General features: G+C 43.6%; 1 protein-coding gene across 2 annotated transcripts; it reads left to right on the top strand.

The window, feature by feature from the left end:
- The first annotated feature begins 6,812 nt into the window (after positions 1–6,812).
- On the top strand, positions 6,813–17,155 carry TMED2 (transmembrane p24 trafficking protein 2). Of its 2 annotated transcripts, XM_083590700.1 has the most exons (5): positions 6,910–7,202; positions 10,026–10,218; positions 10,780–10,800; positions 13,374–13,481; positions 15,305–17,155. In XM_083590700.1, exons 1-5 carry the CDS (start codon positions 7,023–7,025, stop codon positions 15,427–15,429), a joined length of 627 nt encoding a protein of 208 aa, XP_083446826.1. In that variant the 5' UTR covers positions 6,910–7,022; the 3' UTR covers positions 15,430–17,155. The 2 variants fall into 2 exon arrangements, with proteins under 2 accessions (XP_083446825.1, XP_083446826.1); XM_083590699.1 differs by lacking the exon at positions 10,780–10,800 and having other exon boundaries at positions 6,813–7,202.
- Positions 17,156–19,950: the final 2,795 nt, after the last annotated feature.

Genomic DNA, 19,950 nt, shown 5'->3' with positions numbered 1-19,950 from the left:
TGCAGCAGTCTGATTGGTCCTAGAACAATGCAGCAGTATGATTGGTTGGCAGGAACCACCCAATCATGCTCCAGATAAAAGTGAATCCACAGCCTGATTGGCTTACAGTAGAATTCCGGAATTAGCCAATCTTGTGCAGCCCATTGTGTAAATAATGTATATAAAGCAGATACCTTGAGGGGACTTTCATTCATTCCTCCTCACCACTATGAGCTGAATAAAGAGCATGAAATCACTTTGCGACTCTGAGTATATTTCACTGGCGATGAAGGTGGGATCCCGCTGAGCTGACTGCCACACACAGCACCGCAGCACCGCCACCTGCCGCTGCCTCGCACCGTGTATCCAGGCTTCAGCTCCGGGACACAAGGAACTCAGAATGGCAACCGACAGCGGCTTCTCGCCGTTCAACCCAGCATCTGGAGACTGGGAAGCGTACGCCTCCCGTTTCACCTTCCTCCTAGAAGCCAAAGGGGTCACCGATGAAGAAGACGCCAAGAAGAGGGCAATATTCTTCAGCGTCTGCGGAGAGGAGACGTTTAGAAATCGCCCGGGCTCTCCTTGCGCCTGAAGACGTTGCTACTGTTCCATACAAAACAATAATGGAACAGCTGAAGGGGCACTTTTCACCATAGCCCTCAGTGGTGGCCAATCATGTGCAGCCCATTGTGTAAATAATGTATATAAAGCAGATACTTTGAGGGGACATTCATTCATTCCTCCTCACCACTATGAGCTGAATAAAGAGCATGAAATCACTTTGCGACTCTGAGTATATTTCAGATGCCCTTAAGGAACTACAGTTTCCAGGATTCTTGGGGGAAGCCATGCCTGTTAAAAGTCATACAAGAGTGCTTTCAATGTAAGGTGTGAGTGACCTTTGTCTTTAAGGTGCCATCACAAGACACTTACAGGGTAGTTATAAAATGAAGCAAAACCAGGCATTAAACATTTGGGCACCTTAAAGTCTGACAAATTTATTATGGTGTGAAGCCCATTTCATTGGACTTGGACTTCATTGGGCTTCATTGTTAGTGAGGTGTTGTTGGGTTTTTTTTGCATTAACTTTCAAGAAAGGCACTTTTATAGCAGAATAAGCTTTCATGAGCTAGAATTAACTTCAACAGATGCATGAAGGAGGCTGAAGGTTACACTGATGAAGTGGACTCTGATCCAGGAAAGCTTTGGCCCTCATAAATTTGTTACGGTACCCCAAGGACCCTGTTGATTTTGCTGCAGTGGGACTGACACAACCCACTAACCTTCTGGAAACTGTAACCAGTAAGTTAACAACTGCTTAAAAAACACAAGTGACAAAACGATGAAAAGCAGTAGGCTACACACACACACACACACAATACAAAGCAGCTATTAAAACAATTCCAGTGCAGTACTAATCATGTGGGGTTGGTTGTGTTGTTGTTGTTTTTTTACTTTTATGTTCTTTCAATAATAATAATATCTAGGTTCAGAATAATAACAATGCCTTCAGCAGTACATATATTTGTCGTTTTTAGTCAGTAACAGTTACTGCAAAGGAGGAGGGTTGCAATGCATCAAGTAACAATTGAGCAAATAACTATTTCTCCCCATATTACAACCCCACAAAAACAAAAACAAAAATTTTTTGTTAGCAATCTATACACAGTGGCTCCTATATAATAACACTTCAGCAAAACTCAGGCCAGGAAAACTGTTTACATTACAAAATATAAAAGGATGATCATATTAAGCAAGCACAATGAACATAATGGGAATGTGGTACTAAAACCTAAATACAGATGTTAAGCATTCCAAATTCTTACATAGTATAAGAGAGGATGCTGTGAATTGTCTTCCTTATCAATATAACTAATAAAAGAGCTCCAAGTAAATGTGTCTGTCTTTGAAGTGCCACATAAAACTATCATTTTGGGGGTTTCTCCATAAATGTGATATATCATACTTTGTGGTACTAGTATGAAATAGTAGCTTCATCTGTGTTCCTCCAGGGTTCAGCAACATTATTAATTAATTATTAATGTTTAATCAAAAACAAGTCCTATTCAGTTCAATGGGGTTTACTCCCAGGTAATGAGTTAGGACATCCAGCAATAGTTGAAGAAGTGATAACAATGATGATAAAACGAACATCATCCACCTTCTGCATGATGTGCATAATTTTATAAACTTCTACCATTGCCTTCTATCAAGATGGCTAGGATGGGGAATACACATCTGGAATGCAACACTTGAATGTTATTATTATCAGGCACAAAATGGAAGAGAGCTATTCCTAAATCAGTTGTACCCTCTAGTCAATGAGGCCTTTTCATTCAATTTATGGAAGCTGGAAATGCAATCATTGACTCAAACATCACTTGTGAAAACAGTCACAGTGTATCACAACCCAGTCAGTCATGGTAAGTGAAATGAGCCAACTTCCCCCGAGCTATTCTAAAATCAACAAATTACATGGCTGAGAAGGCAAAAAAAATACACCAGTGTGTTTCCATTAGATTCCATATATATATATATATATATATATATATATATATATATATAATCTTAGAGATTACCCAGCCTTTTAGTAATTTAGCTTTCCCCAGGCAACTTCCTTCACACAACACAGGATAATCTATCTCTTGACAGACTAACCTGTTTCAAAAACTCAGGCAGTCCATCAAAATAGCAGACCCTTACAAAGATGACAATGAAATGTCCATACAATAACTTGGTGAGACTAGACGTATTACACCCATTTGACAGATGGAGAAAATAATCTGGAACCATGCCATACATTTAAAGCACTATTCTACCACTTAAACTGTCATGGCTTCCCCACCCCAAAGAATCCTGGGAACTATAGTTTGTTAAGGGTGCTGCGAGTTGTAAGGAGTACCCTAAGCTCAGCTCAGCAGTTCCCAGAGTTCCCTTGGAAGAAGGATTTATTGTTAACCACTCTGGGAACTGTAGCTCTGTTGGGGGAATAAGGGTGTTGGGAAAGATGGAGGGCACAAGGAGAAGGGGACGACAGAGGACAAGATGGTTGGATAGTGTCAGTGGCGTAGCGTGGGTTGTCAGCACCTGGGGCAAGGCAAGTAATTTGCGCCCCCTAACCCGTGGATTTGCGCCCCCTAACCCTAACCCCCAGATGTTGCGCCCGGTGCAGCCGGCCCCCCCTGCACCCCCCATGCTACGCCACTGGATAGTGTTCTCGAAGCTACCAGCATGAGTTTGACCAAACTGCAGGAGGCAGTGGAAGGCAGGAGTGCCTGGCGTGCTCTGGTCCAGGGGGTCAAAAAGAGTCGGACACAACTAAATGACTAAACAACAACAACAACAAACGATCAGACTACTGGGGGTGTGTCTCACTACAGGGGCAAAAGTCTAATCATAGTCCTTTCCGTACTTTTGCGAGTAACCTTTCACCACACATCTTGCTTTGTAGCACTCAACTTCACCTTCTGCCCTCTGCTTTACCTTGAATACCCATTTCCTTGTAATAGTGTGTGGTGCTCCCAAATGCATGTGGGGACATGCAGTAGCCACTGCAGTGTATTTGGGAAGGCCAGCATCTCTCAGCACGCACCTAGTCATCTCCATAAGAGAACTGAACTTTCTCTCAGCAGCTGAGTTCTGTTATGGAGTGCCACTAACACTCTTTACACATGTAATCCCTTCCTTTTCCAGGAGGGTTTGAATGTGGTATGTATTAAACTCATCCCTGTGGTCGCTGACGAGAAGTTGTGGGTTTCCTCTGAAACTTGTTGCTCTCCATGGCAAGGTATTTTCTGAACATCTCCACTGTTTCGCTTTTCTCATTGAGAAAATACACAGCACAGTATCTTGAGAAATCAAATAGTAAGATTAGAATATACATCTTTTCTTTAGGGAGGAAACCAGTGGCATAGCATTGGGGGGCAGTGGGGCTGTGGCCCCGGGTGCACAATTTTGAGGGGGGGGGCGAACCAGGTGCCACCACGCAGGCGCTGGCTTCTGTGTGGATACCCATCCTGCCCAGGAATGACCTGCTGGGCCCCGTCCCCAATTCCCTATCCTTCCCTTCCTGCTGCCAGGGGTCTCTGGGCCCCGGTTCCAGCCTGGCCTTGCTGCCATGTCCTCGCTGAATGGAGGGAGGCGGGCAAGGGGTGATCCCAGTGTAGGCTGGCACTTCTCTCCCTGGGTGTTGGGGGGGATTTGCCCGTGAAGGGCCGCATCAACCAACCGGCCTCCCCCGTGCAGGTGGGCAGGCAGTGCAGTGTGGCCCCGCTTGGCAGGGGGTTGATCTGATGGTGACTGCGGCAAGGGCTAGGCTGGCCCAGCAGGTGCAGGCACCTCCAGCATGTGTGCACCCCAGGCTCCAGCAAACCACATTATGCTGCTGGAGGGCACTCCCTGGATCCCATACAACACTGTAGACTACATCAAGCACTCTGGCGCTTTTCTGTACATGGAGGAAAAGAATGCTTAACACTTTCTTCAGTGATGCAACTTAGAAACTTTATTGTGGTTGGTGAACTCTGGGCTACCTTCACCCCTCTTACAAGCTCCTTGTGTTACAATTCCACAATGGCTTTGATCTCTCTGTTACCAGATCTTCTATGCCAAAGTTCTGGATCTGCTTCATGCTTCTGGCATGAATGTGCTCCATTTGCAGACTGGGGTTCTGAAAGATTAGTATCATATACACCATCAATCAAACATGCTTCAGCATATAATTCACCATCTCTGGCTGCCCCGTCAACTTTTCCCTTTTCTTGCGAGGAATCCTATTCGGAATAAGGGAATTTTCCTTAAAAAAGGGAAACGTTGACAGCTGTGATCTCTGGTCACCTGGCATTTTACATTTTCAAATTGTACAGAGAAAGCTATTCTGTCCAAAATGGACACAATAATAATGTTGCAATTCAACTGTAGGACATACAGAACCGGTTCCACAGGAGACACTCAGTGAAAACTAAACCTTAATAAAGAAATGGCAGCAGCAGAAAAATCTAGCAGTGTCCATCACTCTGGACAATATTTAGATACTCAGATGGTTCACACTAAGACAGGTGAAACAGCTGCTCAAATCCAAAAGGCATTTGGATTCACAAACAAGTGCTCTCACTGTGCCTGGGTGAGAGATTTATTTAGATTAAAGCTTGAATCCAAAAAGGACAGTAGCAGTCACATGATAGACTTCCTATCCATTATTGAAAAGCTAGAACATACTTAATACAAACTGGGTGATACATTCCATTATTCCCCTAACTAAAAATCTGGCTTCCAAGCACCTTTTCCATTGGTTGAAATTGTTTTCAGTAAGCTTAGGTAAATTGGGGCTTTCCTCTGCAATGGAACTCTTGCTATCCATCTTAAAATTAAAAATGCCAAAAGTCATAAAAAGAAATATTTTTCAAAAAGAACACTAGAAAAAATGGAAAAACCATCACAAAATCCAAAAAACCCAAAATAAATAGCCTTTTCCCTACTTCCTAGGTTGCATAGGAAGGGTTTTTCTCTGGTGCTGTGAGGCTAAGAAAAAAAATCTCTCTTTTGCAGTTTAAAACTCAAGCCTCAAAATCCATTCAAAAGCTGAAAAACTATTTAATATATCTGGAAATAATTCCTAAACTGGGCCCATAACCTTATGATGGAATTAGTAAGAGGATATATTAATTATATTGAATAATGTACAGACCCATGTATGCTTTTTTTCACTCTTCAAGGGGGTGGAGGGCGGTGATCTGCTTCACACAGCTGAACAGTAAAGGTTTAATACCTTTTCCCTGCGCTTCATTTATCTGCCCAAGGATGGGACTTAATACACTGTTACTGGGGCACGTCTGCTCCAGCTGCTGCAAGTAACAGTATCATTAAGGTTTTATGTACCATTTGCTAAAAGTGGGACTTGCTTCAGAATAAACAGGTATAGGATCAAACTGTTAGTAATCTTTTACATTAAAGGGTGCAGGTTGAGTGGAATCCAATCCATGAAAGATTATTTCACATTTATAGCCCTGAGAGGCTCTCAAAAGTGGTTTCTAAAAGATTCTCAAAATAGAATTGCCCTCAAATATAGTACACTGACAGAAATTACACTGTGTCGAAATGGATCCAATATTATTCAGGCAGCATTTTCAGCAGCTCTCACCAACCCGTTAACTGCCCATGGTGGAAGAAGCCTTCAGGCTTCTCCAGGCAACCTATTCATTGAGTGTCCATCCTGATTTGCTTGCACAAAGCTTATGCAGAGGTTAGATTAGACCAGGTCTTTATTCAGCATGAATTCTGATTTGTCTGTGAAGAGGATATGAACATTAATCCTACAACCCTAATTTGCTTGCAGGGTCTTATGTCTTCCCATTAGTACACTTTCTAATTTAGATTAAAGCAGCAATAGGAGGGTGAATGTAACTATCATAATGTGCAATTACAAGTCTGGACAGGCTGTTTGTTGTTGGATAATTTGCTATTTCGATGTTGTTACTGTAATCTGAATAATAAATGAATAAATAATATCTTGCACTGCAGGGGGTTGGGCTAGATGACCCTCGGAGTCCCTTCCAAGTCTGCGATTCTGTAATACAAACAAGAGGGCGGAAGGCCCTCGCTGAAGTCACCCCTGGCGCCCTCCCTTGGCAGGACAATCTAGGAGCAGCGAGGAATGTCCTCTCTCGGCCCCCGTCGCTTCGCCCATAAGCTGCGCCAAGCACGCAGATTGGCCTCGCGGGGCCGCCGTCCGCTTTCCTTTCCTCTCCTCCCCGCCCAATCAACGCGCGCCTCGCAGCCAGGCGCCGCCCCGTCGCTCCCTCGAGGGCCGCCATCCCCCCCCGCCCCCCGCAGGCCGTACGTGGCATCGGGCCGCGTCTCCGACCTATGAGCGAGGGCCCCGTGCGCCGGAAGGGGCGGGGCGTGGGCCGGAAGCCGCCCCTCCGCCGAAGCCCATTTGCTCTGCGGGCTTGGCAGGCGCCGGAGCGCAGCGCGCGAGCCCGTTGGCCCTCTTCCCCCTCCCCTCGCCTGGCCCGGCCTCGTTCGCTTCCCCCCTCGACGCCGCCATGTCGCCGGTGCGGGCGGTGCTGGCGCTGCTGGCCGCGCTCTCGGCCCCGGCGGCCGGCTACTTCGTCAGCATCGACGCGCACGCCGAGGAGTGTTTCCTGGAGCGGGTCCCGTCCGGCACCAAGATGGGCCTCATCTTCGAAGTGGCCGAGGGAGGCTTCCTCGACATCGACGTGGAGGCGAGTCGGGCGGGAGGGCCGTCGTGCAGGGCGCGGCGAAGAGGAGCCCGTGGCGCCCCCCCCCCGGGGGCCTGGGCTCGGTTCGTGCCGGGCTTAGCCTCGCTGGCATCCTCTCCCGCCCCGCACGCATTAGCACGAGGGGGTTACGCTAGAGGAGGCGCAAGCGCCACATAATACTCGTTCCGCATTCGTAATTGCCTGATCGTTCAGTGGGCAGCACCAGCACTTGGGAACTCCCTGCCTATTGAGACCAAGCAGGCAGCCTCGCTGTACTCTTTTGGGCGCCTGCTAAGATCATTTCTGTTTAGACGACATTTAGGGATTATGAAAATGGTAGTGTGAAGGTATTGCAGTGGGGTACAGGTTCCTCTTGCCTGCTGTTAGAAGAGAGTTGAATCCCTCTAGTCATAGAGGCTTGGTGGAAATCAGCAAAATGCCTTGCTGTATTTGGAATGGGAGGGGTTTTCAGCTAAAGGGAGAGACTGAGGAAGAACAATAGAGGATTTTAGAGTACAGTGATACCTTGGGTTAAGAACTTAATTCGTTCTGGAGGTCCGTTCTTAACCTGAAATTGTTTTTAACCTGAGGTACTACTTTAGCTTAATGGGGCCTCCCGCTGCTGCCATGCCACCGCCGTGCGATTTCTGTTCTCATCCTGAAGCAAAGTAACCCAAGGTACTATTTCTGGGTTAGTGGAGTCTGTAACCTGAAGCGTCTGTAACCCGAGGTACCACTGTACTGTGTGAATGAAGTTAAACAAAAATTTGTGGGCAAAGGAGGACCAGAGTTTTGAGAGAAGTGCTTCACTCTCTGGATGTGTTCCCTTTGATTCTAAAGTACAGCAGAGCAGTTAGAAGATGGTACTTAAAGTTTACTAACTCTAACTTGGCTGATTTGTGTGGAAACACTTGGCTATGAAATTAGTGTCAACTTACTTCATTACAAAAGACAACATGTAGCACAGGATTTATTTAAATAATATTTTACTGAGATTGGCCCAGGTGACAAAATGAGTCTTCCAAAAATTGAGTCTTTCCCCTCTGTGACCACTACAGTCATTCCTGCATTGAACTTCTCTTTCATAGTTCATAGTGTGGGGGAGCCTTAGCTAATCAGAGAAGGTGGGATGGAGTGGGGCTCGATGAGAAAATGGTTGTGAAGTGAGGGTGAGCGAGGAGACCTTCTGCTAACTCCTAACTTACTATGTTGTGCATGTCACCAGGATACAAATGTTTGCTCATGCACACTGTACTAGGTTACTACATGGGGGTGGGGGTGGGGAAAGAAAAGGTTTTATTGTGAAGTGGAACTGTGGAAGGACAGAATGTGATGGTTAGCCATTAGGAGCATATTGAGGGTAGGGCATGGAGACGTGTCTGTTGGCGTTGGGGGTGTGGTTGTAGTTATGTTTGTAACCCTGTATTAGGTGGTCATACCTTCTGAAAATGTTAAATAAAATCTTTCCATGGGCTTGTTGCAATTCCTTTCCACAGTTAGTTGATTTGACAAAATGTGTCTGGGATAAAATGGAAACTAAACACTAACAGCTGTTGAAGGCATTGGAGCAACCACAGTGTGCCAAGCTAGACTTGAAGTACAGTGGTACCTTGAGTTAGAGACGCTTCAGGTTACAGACTCCGCTAGCCCAGAAATAGCACCTCCGGTTAAGAACTTTGCTTCAGGATGAGAACAGAAATTGTGCTCAAGCGGCGCAGCGGCAGCAGGAGGCCCCATTAACTAAAGTGGTACCTCAGGTTAAGAATAGTTTCAGGTTAAGAACCGACCTCCGGAACGAATTAAGTTCTTAACCCAAGGTACCACTGTACTGTATTCCATCAGGTCAACTTACACAATGCTCCCCGACTTTTGTTCATGCTGATGTAGTTGCAGAAAGCAACTCAGACAGGCACACTGGCCCTCGGATGCCTTGTTTTTGAAACCCTCCCCATCATTCTAAACACAGTTTGCTCCCCGCCCCCCTTTGCATTCTTAAAAAAATTCCACATTGGTGGAGAAATAGGTGCACTGATAAGCTCATGCAGCTGTGTGAAGCAGTAGAATGGACAAAGTTGCTGCAGTTGGGGTTTTCATGTTTGCAAGCTTCCCTGTCTTTTAGTTTAGTTTAGTTTAAAGGAAATTAGCACAGTAGTGAGTAGGTTGGGCTAAAGGTTTAATTCCTGTTGTGTTAGTTTTAATTTGCTGGGAGGTGTTTTTTTTAATAAAAAGATTTATTGTTTTCATATATAAAACAAAAATGAACCCTCACCCCCTTGCTGCCCCGAGTACAGTTTATGATAAGCAAAACAATAGAGGAGGGAGTGTGTGTATTTTAATATGGAGGAACATTTAAAAATGGCATCACTCACCCACAGCCAGAAGTGGCATTGTTTGTTCTCCCTCCTTTTTCTTCTGCTACATGAGTAGATAAGATGTGTTGCTCATGTGGTGAAGCAAGCTCAGAGTCGGAGGATAGAGGGAACATGATGCAATGCCTTGGGTAAGAAAGGCCTGGAGAGAAATGCTTCTCTGGTGCCTACTGCAGGGTGCTTCATCAAGCACAGGTAAGATCCTTGTGTTCAGTGCTACAGGTTGCACAACAACTGCACATGAGATGTAGAGCAAATAAATAAAAATTAAACGTTGGTTGGAAGTTAAAATTGGAAGATGTCAGCTGAGGCAGCAACAAATGCTCGATTTGCCCTTGTGGTTTGTCACTTCATTTGTACGATGTGTCAGCCAATTACTCCCCAAGGCTTATGTAATTTATTGATGTGAATGATGCATAAGGTGGTAAAAAGTAAAGGTTTTCCTTCTTGTTTCCAGATAATGGGGCCTGATAACAAAGTCATCTACAAAGGAGACAGAGAGTCCAATGGGAAATACACCTTTGCTGCTCACATGGATGGAACATACAAGTTTTGCTTCAGCAACAAAATGTCCACCATGACTCCAAAGATAGTGATGTTCACTATTGACATTGGTGAAGCTCCAAAGGGGCAAGATATGGAGACAGAAGGTGAGGGCGAATCCCGGAAACAAAATGGCACCTTTCACCCATGTTCTCCTCCTATATGTTATTGTCCTTCCCCTGCGTCTCTGTTTTCCAGATATTGTTCTATGGGCTTCAGAATTCCAAACGCATTCTCTCCTGGATTTAAATGCTTCATAGTATAACTTATTAGCTCTTTTTGCTATGTGATGGACATGGATCAGGGAAATATAAGGGATATTTAATTAAATGATCTCTTTCCCCCCCTTCAGTTTGAAAAAGAAATATGGGTAATCTTGTGGCTTGAAGTCCCTAAAAGGGGATGTCTTAGAATTGTACATAATTCTTCAGCTTTCTGCAGAGCAGCGCTCTAAAGACTAGTTGGTGCCAGAACATTTGAGTCAGGTAGCTGGTAGCTTTTCTCCCACCTCTCACAGTGGTTTCTTCATACCTCTCTCCCTGTGACATTTGCAGCCTTACCTTCATCCCTCATTTCGCCCATCGTGTGTTTTGATGTATTTACCTTTGCTTACTAGACTTGCTCAGCATCTTCCTGTATATTTGTTCATTTCTCATGCTTTTTTTTAGGTGGTGGAGATAACTGGGATGGTATGTGCAATGCTTTTAAGAAGCTTGTCAGTTCTCCTGCCTTGCTTCTCATAATTTGCTACATAATCTGCTAATGCCTATTGGGGCCACTCTTTGTGTGACTTCCTGCTAATATGCAATGATTACCACAACGGTATTGCACTCAGGTCTGAGTGTGAACAGCTCCTGCCACTTTGAAGTCCTTAAACCATTAAGATCCAAATTGCTACTTAGGCTTTTTTTCTCTTTCCTATCCCCATTCCCTATCTGAACAGCAGTCTTCTCTTAATACCAAATCTGGAACTGCTTTTAAAACTGGTTTCTCATTCAGTTGTGGAGGATTCTGTTTGAGAAATGCAAGTATAAACACTCAGACCAAGTTGCATGGTTTGGATCATGACCGTGGTTCTCAGCTGTGAGGTAGGCTGGCCTAAGGAGGTGTGGCTAATTGTCAAGAAAGGTGCACACTCCTATACTTTTTCTCTCTTCTGCCCTCACATCCTGTTATTTTGTATGTCTCTTGAGGAGGCCATTGACCCTTCACCCCAGCTTTAAAACTTCATAGTTTCCTCCTTGTCCTTCATGCCATTACTGGTCTCCTGCTGCCAGTGTTAAGGACAAAAATTGCAAGGATGGCTATTGGCTGGGCCCTTTTGTGCTGTCCCAGCTATTACTACCAGTAGCCTGAGTATCCACACACAAAACTCTTGACGGATTGAAATCATTTTGAGAGGGAGATCGTTGTCTGAAGACCACCACTTAACACGCATGCGTGGGTGTTGGCATGTTTAAAAGTTTGCTTAAGAGTGGTCTTACTAATAGGGGACCCATATTGCATTACTTGTGTGATTTGCCTTGGACCTGAAGGTCTTGATGTAAAGTTTGAGGACTTCCTTTGTATTTCCCATTGTTCTTCTCTCACTTTATACCAGTTTATCCCTCTAGAAAGAATTCTGCCTTTTTGTGCTAACTAAACAGCATGAAGGCAAAGTAATTCGTGCCAGTATTTCTCAAAGTGGGTCAACTAAGCTGCTGGGTGTGAGAAGAGTGTGTTTCTGTGTGAGTGAGAGGGAGGGAAGGTCTCTCTGTAAAAGTTTTTCACTCCCTAACAGAGATTCTGTTTGAATGGGATTCTACAAAACTACAAAGTCACCAGGTACTGCATTTCTGTTCAAGGTTGTTGGCTTGCTCATTGAAATCTCTGCACCTGTCCTGTTCTCACTCCCAGCATTAAGCTTCTGTGAAATAGTTTTGTAAGTTTGCTTTCCAGGCATAGTTTGCATGAGACCCCCCCCACCTTGCTGAAGCTAAGGAGATCTGGGTCTGGTCAGTGGCAGGATGGGAGGTTGCTTGGGAACCCCATATGTGAGTTGCCTTGACTTCTCTTGTTGGGAAAAGAGCAGGATATAAATGTAGTAGGTTTCAAGTAGAACTGCTTTTCATTCCCTTGTCACACTTCAGCAAGCAAAGTCTGCTTGGCAAATGGTTCTTTCAGTGATCAAATAAATGCTTAGGTCCTTGAATCGAGATGCCTCTTCTCCAGTTTGCCAGGAGGGGTGGTGGTCCCATGACGTGGCCCCATCTCCCTGGCCATAAAGGGACCCAACTGTAGATGAAGGGAATTGCTTTAAGGCTGAGATTAGATGAGAGAGGAGGCCACACCGGGTCCCAAGCAGCTGTCAGGACAGGGATCAGAGATAACAGGCACCGCTGGAGCAGTGATGATGCAGCAGAGCCGCTCTTCAAAGGGACATGCTGCTGAGCAAGACCCCTTTCTGCATCACCCTAAAAACACAGCAATTAAAAGGGCAATCCTAAACATGTCTATTCAGAAGTAAGTCCTATTGAACATACTGGGTCTTAATACACCTAGGATTGCAGCCTGACAGCCAGTTCAATAGAATAGTGGAAGGGGACTTTTACCCCCTACAAGCCCCAGAGAATAAGAGATTAGTTTGAGTAGGAAGAAAAGACTAAGCAGTAAACCCCACAGAAATCTGGAGTCCCTAAGATGGTTGGATGGCACCTTGTATGCCTCTTTATGGCAGCTCCTGCAGCCAAGCTGGTGCCAAACGTCTTGTTCTGCTTTCCTTTGGACCATATCAGCAAGGCCAAGAGAGGGTCTTGTAATCTGGGCAGGCCAGGACCTCCAGACACATTGCCCAGGCTTGCACGCTGGAGAGGTCAATTCCCGTGCTGCTAATGCAGCAGTTTGCCTTCATCCCTGAAGGTGCACTCCATTGTCTCTTGACAGAGACAGGCAGATGCCAACCAACTACAGAATATAAGTTAATGCAGTCATATGTGACTTATAGAACAGAACTCTGTATGTATAACAAAGTTATTTACCTTGGTTATTTAAAGCACCTTAGTTGTAATGCTATGAAAGCAGTACTTGTTCATCTAATTTGCCCAAGGTAACTGGAAGTTGGAATGAATACCCAGGTAAAGGGAATTTTTGTGCCTGGTTAAAAAACATTAACCCTTCCCCAAGATGTGCAGTTGTTGGCTGTGAAGACTTCAGCCTTATATGCCACTGTTGCTGGGTTTTGTTGCTTACACCACAAATCTGATGTCTTGTGATCCATCTGCAGCTCATCAGAACAAGCTAGAAGAGATGATTAATGAATTAGCGGTGGCCATGACCGCTGTCAAGCATGAACAGGAATACATGGAAGTCCGTGAAAGGATACACCGAGCAAGTAAGTGGTTTGGGTTGGCATGTGCAGGTTTCCTGCATCACCATCCAGCAAAACCTTCCGTTCCTTGTGGCAGGGGAATTTAGTGGGCTAGTGGAAGGGTAGCAGATTGCTGCCTCTCCTTTGTCAATCTGCACTTGGTAGAAAGCTGCTCTCTAGAAAATTATCCAAGGGGCTTTAGAAGCCTGTGCTTCTATGCATATCCTGAAGGAGGCAGCTTCCCCTCAACATCCACAATAGAACTGCAGGCTATAAGAGTTACTATCATCATCATCAAACCTTTTATTGGCATCACATCTAAACATCCAAAACAAATCACTACAGAATTACCACTTCCCCAGTGGCACAAAACATTTGCTAAAAGAAAGGAGGCAGAGCAGTCTGTCGTCACATCTCTAGGTCTCCAGGGAGATCAGGTGTCTGCAGTGTATTTTGACGACAAAAAACCAAATAGAGATATTTAGCCACTAACTTGGTGAGCTCCTGATCATTCCCCAGTAATAGAAAATGTATGACCTCCAACTCTGGTTTCCATTTGGGGATGCAGAGTTGATCTAGAAATTGCTGACGGAGATCAGCATATAGTTTACAATTAAGAACCATATATGTAAGGGTTTCCACCAGCTGGTCTTCACATGGGCAAGTTCTTTCTCCTTCCATCCTGCCTGAGAACCTTCCCCAAATAAGAGCTTCCTATCAACACAGCTGATTTATATGGTGCATCAAAGTGCTTCATGCTCATTATCACTTAATAAGCCCCAACTTTCTGTCTTTTTCCATGTTGAATACATTTGGGAAGGCCAAGAAAGTGACTTGTCTTCCTGCTCCCCACCACAGAAATCAGAAATCAGGAGAATCAAAACTGTATTTAAAAGACCACTAAAGACTTGAGTTCTTTGGCAGACTTTTAACAACTCCTGCAATGTGGCAGAGACTTTGGATACTTTGGAGGATTTTAATGTGGAGAAATTATAATACGCAGTTGGACTTAGATATACTAAGGACCCACAGAGGGGAGGAGGGAAGTCCTAAGATTCAGAAGAATCTTGTTTAATTTCTGAATATTAATGTGTTAAGTTTGAGATTTATTTTGTAAAACTAATAAAAATCATTTTTAAAAGTTCAGGGCAGAGAGATACTTAAATCAATTAAATTTATTAATTGTACTTTAGTAGTCTCTTACTACTTGCTGCTTCTTAAATGCTGGTATGTTTTTAGAAAAGAGAAAACTTGAAACCTTTTTTGAGAATCCTGTAAAACAAATTGCATAAAACATGGTTGTACTCCCAGGGCACATTTGGGTGTTATTACTTCCTTTGCATCAATAATTATTTCCCCCTGTTTTGCATCACTTAACACTGTTTTTCCAATGTAAGGGCGAGTATCATTCTCAAAGCAGCACTTTAGAAAATGACAATGTATTTACCAAGAACTATACATTCAAAATAAAGTAGCCAGCCATATTGGAGAAGGAGCTGGCACCTGATGTTGCAGCACTAATCAATAGAAGCAAAGACCCATAATTTTCATGATTTAATATGTGTTTATTAGCATCTTGTAGAAAGGCAATGAAGTTTGGGCCACTCCTATCTCTTGGAATGTTCCATGGCCTGGGTGCCCAGAAGGCCTAACCTTCTGTAGCTGCCTGCTGTACCTCAGCTGGCAGGTTGGAAACACAGAACAGGGTTTCAGGTGATGATCCGCGCATGCAGGGTGGGTTTGTATGGGAGGAGGTGATGCTTTGTTTCTCTAGGCTTCAGTGTGTTTAGCTTCTTTTCATTCCTGTATATTAATCAAGTGTGTTTTTTCCTCCTTTTTTTCACTAGTTAACGACAACACAAATAGCAGAGTGGTCCTCTGGTCATTCTTTGAAGCTCTTGTACTAGTTGCCATGACACTGGGACAAATCTACTATCTGAAGAGGTTTTTTGAAGTCCGGAGAGTTGTTTAATCAAACTTTCCCCCCTTGGCCTCTCTCGCCAGTGATCCCAGATTCTCCATTCACTTCTACAAAACAACTTGGTCACAAAATTCACTTAGTTTTCTTTATCCCTATGTTCTGAACTATAAAACGTGTTTTCAGTTTCTTCTTAGCTTAATTTTATATATCTATGTATCTATAGATACCCTCCCTAGGGAAACATGGGCTGAGAGTTGTACATTGAAATTGGTAAACTTTGTTTCTCACAAGCCAAAGTGAGTTCAACGAAATTGCAAAAGTTTGTTTTTAAACCAGCGCTATTGATCAAGTGAAAATTTTCCTTGATTGTTTTCTGTCTCCCTTTTTTTGGTAATAGAATACTGTTTTTGTGTAAGGGAAATGGCACAAGGTCCTAAAAAACCTTTTAAATGCCTGTGGGGGAGACACTTTTTAATTTGATCAGAGGATTTTCTCTCCGCTTTACCCAGGAGTGGAATTGTGGCATGCGGACAAGCCTGACAGTACTGTCAAGAAAGCATGCCAAGAAAGAAATGGGCATGTTGGTGTTCAAACATACTGAAACCAGCGGACTGCTCTACAAGGGGGTGCTTAGGTGGCTTCTGTAAGTCTCCCGTACTCCTTCTGTAATTACACTGGCTTGGTCCTGAGGTTCTTAATTAAAGATATGAAAATACAACACAGTTCTTGCCAGTTAACCATGTGTTCTTGTGTGCAAATTTATGAACAGGCAGCCATTTAGGGGGGACTTAGCTACATCTTTTCCTTTTTGCTTACAATCCAAAGCTGCTCCTGTGTTTGGCACTGTAGTAGAACTAGTATTCAGGATGTTGGTTCCTGATGCCAAAGGGTTTTAACAGTGGTGATGGGCGGGCTGGGAGGCGGTGGAAGGGAGGTTATTACCGTGCTACACATCTGATACACGAAAGAAGAAGCAGCTATGCTGCCGTGTGGTCATAACACCACTAGGATTGCAACCCCCTTTCCTATAATGAAGACTCCTGTGCCTTTTATGTAGCAGGGAGAAATGAAACGGGTCCTGTTTCCCTGCTGCAAGTGCATCTTCTCAAGAGGATTTTTGCGCATTTAATAGCAGCACATAGAAATTTAGCAGGTGCAGCTCCTGTTACTGCAGCTCCATGATAAAGTGTACCTGTTGAGGTTTTCCTTTTTTGCACTGCTGTTAAAGGAACAGGAGCCTCACTCAGGAAAGGAGTTGGCACTCCCCATTAGGCTGTATTGAAATAATTTTGTTCCTGTCTTTTAAACACACATCAACTTCAGTTTTTGTACCAGCTATTTTTCTTCTTGGTGTCTGGATGATGGGTTTAAAAATCACCATGTCTGTCTCTGGGAGCGGGGTGCTGATCCAAGATTATGTTGTGGCTGATGTATATTGAACTGATGTATATTGGTTGTAATTTTGGGGTTGGGTGGGGTTGGGTTCTTTTCAAGAGTGGGGGAAGCATTCTATCGGTAATGCATAAGAGTTTTGTACCAAATTTAATTTAATTAAAATTTGTTACAAGTTTTCATGGTTCAAGTAAATCTTTTCAGCCTCAGCTAGACACTTAGCAGCTGTCCTTCAAAGGGGTGGCTCTCCCCCCCCCCTCAGTGCAGCTGTTGTATGCCAACCCTTGTGTGAGACAAGTTGAATTCTAATGAGAAGATGTACATTTAAAAGTTCTTGATATATGGCCAGATTCGATAAATAAAACACCTTCTTTAAAAAAACAAACCTACAGCCTGATGCTTGCTTTGCGTCTTTAAGGAGCAATTCTACTCTTTATTTCTTTGTTTTACTGTTTGTTAGCAGCTGCATGTTAAGAGCTTTGTGGGATTATGATAAAAAGCTTACCCAATAACTTCTCGTTTAAAGTATTTCCATTCCCAGAGAATTTAACATAATCTGATGCTTTTTAAGTCTCCTGCTGCAATTTTTATTTATGAGAGAAATTAATCCGTTTTCCATTACTTTCTATGGGAAAGCATGCCTTGGTTTAAGACCACTTTGGTTTAAGACCGGACTCCAGAACGGATTAACCAAGTTACCACAGTAAGGCATTATTTAATGGTACTAAGAGCCATTATAAAATTGGTGAATTAATTGAAAGGTAACAAATTGCTTAGAAACCTAAAGAGTTGCTTCCTATTTAAAATGTCAGTCTATTGACGCTTATATAGTGGGACCTTGGTTTAAGAACAGCTTTGCTTATGAACAACTTGGATTAAGAATGCTGCAAACCCGGAAGTAGGTGTTTTGGTTTGTGAACTTTGCCTTGCATGCAGAACATGTTTCGCTTCCTGTTGAGTGTGTTCCATTTGTAAATTGGTAAATTTCCCTGCTGCTATGGGAAAGCACTTCTTGGTTTAAGAACGCTTTGGTTTAAGAACGGACTTCCGGAACGGATTAAGTTCGAAAACCAAGGTACAACTGTATATTGAAATAAGTGTGTTGAATCAAAAGTCTTAACAAAACATCCTTAAACAATGAAAAGGCAACAATCATTTCATTTCCTACACCCTTTATTTTACACTTGGCCAGGACAATAGGGGGTACTCAACTTGGCTGGGAAACAGGAACATGTATATATTTTCCTTTGTTTTACTTAATGTAAGGTGTAAGGTGGAGGTCAAGGGAGGGACAGGGACAAACCTGATACTCAGGTTTCCACCAGAAAAACCTCCCAGTTTGTGACACAAATGAGAAGAAGAGAAAAGGATGCTACTTACAGCCTGCCCATGTCGTCCACAGAAAGATCCAACCCCTCCTATCTGCCACGATCAATCCATTTGTTTCTAAGGTGCTTGGTGGCTCTCTTTTTCTGTTTGCTGCGGGGGGCTTAAGGATATCACTACCCTGCCTTCCGCATTCTGTGAATTAAGCTGGGGCATGGATTTGCAAGCATTTGTAACTTCTGCCACATAATTTTCAGGTGGAACTCAAATCGGGAGAGAAAAGGGTAAATGGAGCCTGCTCTTTCCATGTGGGTGGCACATTTCGTGGTGCATGCAAATTTAATGGTGGGCCATAACATTAAAGGCAGGCGCGTGGGGGACCTGTCTGGCCTAAGTGGGGAAAGGAACCATCAAATTTGCTTATAAAACCTCTCTGGCATGGGAGCACATGAATTCCAGAGCCATGGGCACATCGGGCACATGAATGCTTTACAGTTTTTTGTTTTTCTGCGGAATGCACATTTGGAAATATGCCCAGTCGACTGCAAAAAGCACATACCTGCTTGTTTCCAAAGGAGTGCTAAAATAAATTAACAAGTCCTCAAAGGCAGGCCTGTTCCAGTCCCCACCTCAGATAGTCTCAAAGGGCAAGGAAGCCAGCGCAAATTTATCAGCAATTTCAGCAAACGTTGTGTCTAAAGAGTGCAGCAGCTACCTTTGGGCTGACCAAAATTCTGGCACCTTGGCTGAGTGTCCTGGAGCATGACAGAAATCCTTGATCTCCAAGGGGGATGTAGCATTTCAAAGACCGCAGGGCAAATGTGCTCCTGAGCATATGCAGAATCCTTTTCCTCTGGTGAGATGTGGGGAATCTTTGGCCACCCCAGCTCTTGCTAGACTGCAACTCCTGTCAACTCCAGCAAGCAGGAGTGCAGCAACATCTGGAGGGCTAGAGGTTCCCCACACCTGAGCTAGAGACTCTGCAGGTATCTGTGGATTCTGGAGTCCCAGAATTTGCCTTAGGTATATTTTTTCATGGAAGTTAGTGACTTCACCTGCCTGATGCTGCATCGGAGGTGACCTAGGATGAGATGGCTGGCAGGTACTCATGCTATGGCCTGGCTGACATGCCTGTACAGTAAACGGGAGACGAGAACTCAGTGTGTAATCTGATCACAGTGAAGGACGGGAGCAACTTCCCCAAATCTCTTGCTAAGCAGCAAAACTCTGTATTGCTGGGTCTGCCTGCTGGCAAATACAACATTGAATCACAATGGTACAAAATAACTCAGCAAGCTGACATTTATCAAGAGTTAAACAAAGGTTAGTATACTAAATATTATTTCCAATTCTAGGTAGTTTGCTATTGGAGAAATACCATATATGATTATAAAAATCTAAAGCAAAAATTATTTTAAATTATGATTTCATTTCTAGATCAGACAGACAAGATTTCTTCTACTATATATTTATCATATACACACAAAGCTTCTATTTAAATATTTTTGTAACCTAAGGTCTATTATACAAATCCATACAAATGTTCATTTTGTTACAGTTCTGTTAAGTTGTATACAAATTATAAAGATTCAAAGTTTTTTAATGTTCTGCCATGAGTCTATCATTTACTAAATTCGCGAGTTTTGCCATTACTGCATATTCTGATTGTTTCTCTTTCCATGCATCTATTCCAGGACATAGGTTAGCCAACACCACTCTGACTGCTGTGGTCATATAACTAAATAGTTCCACTGACGATTTCACAATACAGTAGCTGAAGGAGTCATTCCCAATGACATAGTTTTGGGGTCCAGCGCAAATTTAGTTTTTTTTTTACATTTTTTCATTTCGAAA

This window comes from Podarcis filfolensis (genome assembly GCF_964270895.1).
Source record: "Podarcis filfolensis genome assembly, chromosome: 16".
Taxonomy (NCBI): Eukaryota; Metazoa; Chordata; class Lepidosauria; order Squamata; family Lacertidae; genus Podarcis; species Podarcis filfolensis.
This window is presented reverse-complemented; position numbering and strand designations above follow the sequence as displayed.